This window comes from Typha angustifolia, chromosome 10, assembly GCF_048772165.1.
Source record: "Typha angustifolia cultivar Huaian chromosome 10, ASM4877216v1, whole genome shotgun sequence".
NCBI lineage: Eukaryota > Viridiplantae > Streptophyta > Magnoliopsida > Poales > Typhaceae > Typha > Typha angustifolia.
Window position 1 is genome coordinate 9,835,593 of NC_133248.1, and position 4,732 is coordinate 9,840,324.

General features: G+C 40.8%; 1 protein-coding gene across 1 annotated transcript; it reads right to left on the reverse strand.

Annotated features, from left to right (window-relative positions):
* Positions 1-702: 702 nt before the first annotated feature.
* LOC140768384 (protein SMAX1-LIKE 3-like) lies at positions 703-4,254 on the reverse strand. Its single transcript, XM_073108641.1, has 3 exons — positions 2,925-4,254; positions 2,200-2,434; positions 703-2,117 (listed from the first exon to the last, which is right to left on the reverse strand). The coding sequence occupies exons 1-3, from the start codon at positions 4,055-4,057 to the stop codon at positions 1,029-1,031; spliced, it is 2,457 nt and encodes an 818-aa protein (XP_072964742.1). The 5' UTR covers positions 4,058-4,254; the 3' UTR covers positions 703-1,028.
* Positions 4,255-4,732: the final 478 nt, after the last annotated feature.

The following is a 4,732-nucleotide window of genomic DNA, read 5'->3' on the forward strand; positions in this document are numbered from 1 at the left end:
ATTTTGTGTTAATCTTTTCACCTCCCACTACTTCCAAAGATGAGAATGTCGGGTCATAAAATTCTAAAAGCAGGGGAAAAGGGATCCCTTCTTTCCAAAGCGCATTACTATGCATGAAAAGTAGTGCCTTTTCCCATATTTCTTTGGGGGAGATTGCACTTTTGTCTTCCAATGTGGCTTCTCCTTTGCAAACCTCTCAAGTTTTGAATAATACTTTGGTCTATCTTTTAAGGAGAGTAATGTACACCTCATGGGTAACCACTTCTTGCATCATTACTCAAAGAGATACTTCAATGAGGTATTCATGGGAAGTACACTCTGTACATCTCCCAAGCAAGCTTATGAAAAAAATTACCTAGTTTCAGCCTGACAATTAAAGGAGGTGGTGAATTATGTGATGATAATCCTTAACAAAGCAAATGATTATGGATTAATTGGCTTCAAAATTTTCAGTCAGGAGCTAACGTAGGAAATTCTCAAGAATATGATAAGACAAAAGGTAGTAGACAAGAAACCCAAAGCATCACAAATATTCAAACTTGAAATTATAAATGGTCCTATACAAAGTTCTATTCAGGAGTCTAAGAAATCATGCAGTAGCAGACTAAGAGATAGATGCTTGAAGAATATGTCCTAGAGAACAGTATATAATTGTTTGAAAAATTCACCATTTGTTAACTATAATAACTCTTGCCATGGAAATAGAGAAGCAAGTTGATATCTATATTAGAAGATGCACTCTTCCTGCGAAACAATAATTACAAAGCTTCGCTCTGAACAAAAGTTGAAGGTTACAAGCAAAATCTGTCAGCCAATCAATACAGTCTACAAGAAGAAAAGAAAGGAAGTAGTTACTATTATACACGTGTTCCCACAAACAGAAGCTAACTACGATCAGCCTCAACTCCAAGCGTTTAAACTCTCCAAACTCTGAAAAGGTAAAATGGTCACTGTGAATTGAGCATGACTGGTGAAATAAAACCAAAAGTTTCCGCGCTAACAGCACCCATGAATCACAAATCATCTGGCTATTTGAAAAGAAATGTTCTGTCCACCATGTCTACGATATCGACATCACCAGAGGACCAACCATCCTCCATATTATCAGCAGAAAGATTTAAATCAAAATGAGCAGATGATTCAGTTTCCTTCTCGCACTCCTTTTGATTTTCTTCACCGGTCTCCAAACTTCTCTTGGTAAAGCTTTCACAACTTAAGATGATTATAGCATCACTAACACCAACCTCTTCGCCAATTGAGCTCTCTAATTTACCTTTCTCTGTTGCGTTCTTGATACCCAGTAGTGAGTTATAGTCTACTTGATCTATGTCTTCCATTAAGATGACGCGGTGCGGATTTTCATGAATTGCTTCAATAAATCTCTCAAGATAGGTATGGCTCGCTTCTGATCTTGGTCTTTTATATACTCGATCATTGTCAGAGTCGGGCCTCATTGAGGAGTAGGTGCTTAGACCAATTGAAGTGAAGTTGGTGTAAGAACTGAATACAAGGTTGGCTAGCTCCTTTGCAATCTTCTCTTTTGCTTCCACATTGCAGCCGAGAAAAAGCAACCACGTTTCTTCCTTGGTTGAAGTTAATTCCACCTTCTCTTTTCTTCTTCTCATTCCAGATCTGCATCGAAGGATAGTGCTTGCAATCTCAGGGATGATGTCCTTGTGACATGGGACCTTATCCTCCAACGCGTTGCAAAAGGTTTTTAGGTTCTCAGAATTCATCTCCTTAAACTTACTATCGTACTCCAATGCAATGGAGTCCGTCGAAGAACTCGTGCTAGAAATAGCATTAGGATTGGCAGAACAGAGTGGGGACAGTCCTTGGCCCTCATTCTTTTGTAGGATCCCAAAGTTGGATTCAGGCTCTTTCACGAAGGCTTCCGATACTGAGCAATGCTGTTCTGTCCAGAAATGCTTCATATCGACCGGGAGTGCCCGAGCTCGAGGAATTTGGTCCAAGATAGAGTGATACCAATGATTCGAAGAAATTGAGAAAGACGGAGAGAAATTTAAGGACTTCGAAGGTGGCTGATGTTTGTACTGTTGTGCTTCACTGCATGCTGAGTGCCAATTCTTGTACAGATCTTTAAATTGGAGGTCATTCTACAAAATATATATCACTATTACTTATATGTATTTAAAAAGTGATGGTACAAATGTTCAGATAGATAAGAGTGGAATATACCTGATCATTTTGCATTAGATTGTCCTCTTTATATTGCTGTAGCCATGGAGGAAACCTTGAAAGGATCGAGCCATTGCCACCATTGTTAATGTTTCCAAGGCCTCGACCGTCATTTTCAAACTTAACAGAACAATCAGCAAGGCAAATAAGTTGACCATTCCCGATTCCATCTTTTGGAGAATGCCAACAGGATCCAGCATCAAGCGTCTTACTTCTCCATTGCCGTTGTAGACCACTGAAAGAATAGAAAATAAAAGATTATGACCAAAAAAACTATATAATAGTTCAGTTTCGACATGCTATTCCAATTCAATGGGACTAATATACACACTTACACAGACGACTAATTTCACACCAAGTTTCACATTATATTTTGTTGATTTAGAGGACAAATCAACCTAATAGCATGTAAGATGAGGCCATAAAAGAGAAGAAAAGAAGTGGGGGAAAAAAGAGAGTAACTGAGTTCAAATTTATATCAGTATAAATTATCCACTTTCTTAGCCTTCTCTGGAGACGGACAGAGCCTACAGAAAAGAAAAAAAAAACTAGCTCTCAACCTTACTCCACTAGAATTAGCACGAATAAGAAATAAAGAACAGAGTAAAAGATATAAGATTAATAATGTAAGTTAGTATCTGGAATGATCATAAATAAAATATACTGTATGGTTTGCTCGTTTATTAAATTATTATGGCTCAACTTATCCATAGAAAAGCCTTTACCTGTCATGACTAAGGCTCAGTTCCAAGCTTGCAGCAGGAAGAGTTATTGGTTGAAGACCCCAAAGTGTCTCAAGTGAAGGTTGACCAACCTTACATCTCATGAAGGTCTTGTATGTTGCTATTCCCATAAGCCAAATATTCCCTTGTCCATTGTCACCCTCAGTGCCATCACAGACTAAGCTTCCAAGCTCCATGATGAAATGCTCTAAAGGGCAATACATGCTTCTTCCTTTATCCCCACAACTAGCCCTATCTTCCGCTGCTAAATTGAGATCTCCCAGGTACAGAACTGCCCCCTTTCCAATACAAGAGCTTTTAACAAGGCACCTCAGCTCCCCAATCTTAGTCTCTACTTCCTCCCTTGACAATTTTTCCAAGGATGAGAGTGAGAGACTCATGAACTGCAGGCTCCTCAATGCCACAGGGACCTCTCCCTTCTTAAATCTATCCATCAGCTCTCCAACAAAACCCTCTGAGGTAGCTAAGCATTCACCTACAACAACAAGACTCCTATTCTTCCCGCTCATCAAAGTCTCCAGAACAATCTTCACATCCTCACTCTTCACTTGGTCTGATGGCCTATTTTTGCTCTCGTGGGTAGGAACACATGTCTGAGAAGAGACTACTTGCTCCACATTGCTCTTCACTTGTGTACTAGAGAAACCAGCCTCTCTCATTACTCTACTCACACTAGGATCATCCAAGATGGATATGACGAGCTGCTCCACCTCTACTTTCACTGCAAGCAATGGTTGCTGCTGGCTTTCGATCGAACCCCGACGCTGGTGGGCTTGTGCTCGCTTAAACGCTGCAACCAGGGCGTTGGAGAGGGATGGAAAGTGGTGATAGGCATGGTGAGGTCCCATTAACGAGCCTGAGGACGAAGAGGCTGGTAGGCGGTTGAGCGCCACATTGAAGCATAGCTCAAGGGCCTTGCACTGGAGGGGATGGGACCGCGACTGGAGGCAGGCAGTGCGCAAGAGTCCAGCAGAGGAGGAGAGCATGGTGTTAGCAACATGGAGAGGTGTGACTTGGGCATGGCCTCTCTGCTTAGCAAGGGCCACTGCTTGCTTTACTACACTTGCTGCTTCTGGTGTCAAGGCTTGTTGCACCATCCAACCACCAGCTCTCATCTTATATGTATCTTTCTAGTGACGGTGAGTGATTTGAATACTTACAGAAACTAGTGGAACACTGGAGCTGGTTGGACAATAAAACTGGATAGAAATACTGAGATGACAAAGTAAGAGGAGAAGAGCTGCTATGAGGAGGCAAGGAGAAGGAGGAGTTTGTTTGGGTCAGTATTGGTAGCTCGAATCTGTTGGATGTGAGTATAGAGCTGACTATGTATATGGATGTTGTTGTCTACTTTAGTTTCTCTCACTCTTTTTCTCTTTTAGGAATTTGCTTTTCTTGCTGGAGATTTGTGAAAGTATATTGAACTGTAGAACTGTGCTTTTCTTGTGAGGGAGGTAATCTGGGTCTAAAGTCGATTTTGTGGTGGAAAGTGGATTGCATGTGCTCAACAAGCAGCTCAAAAGCAACACTACTCCAGTGCTCCTATATCTATTCTCATACACAAATTACTTGCAGGAATTTTTCAGCATCCATGGTTTCCGTAAATGCCTTACGAGATGGGTGGAAGAACATAATGCACAAACATCTGAGGGGAAAATATGACACTCTCTTCCACTCTCCACTCACTATTACCTATAACGATGGACTTCCCAAGACAAGTAAAGTAAAAAAAACATTTCAGACCAGATGAATGTTGCATTCATGATGTTGCTTGGAAAATCTTATAACAA

Bases quoted from the DNA above. Each gene is read 5' to 3' on its own strand.
- LOC140768384 (XM_073108641.1), bottom strand. From the start codon at position 4,057: ATGAGAGCTGGTGGTTGGATGGTGCAACAAGCCTTGACACCAGAAGCA. The intron at 2,435-2,924 runs GTAAAGGCTTTT...CTATTCTTTCAG, and splicing joins CTGAGCCTTAGTCATGACAG to TGGTCTACAACGGCAATGGA. The intron at 2,118-2,199 runs GTATATTCCACT...TATATTTTGTAG, and splicing joins ATCTAATGCAAAATGATCAG to AATGACCTCCAATTTAAAGA.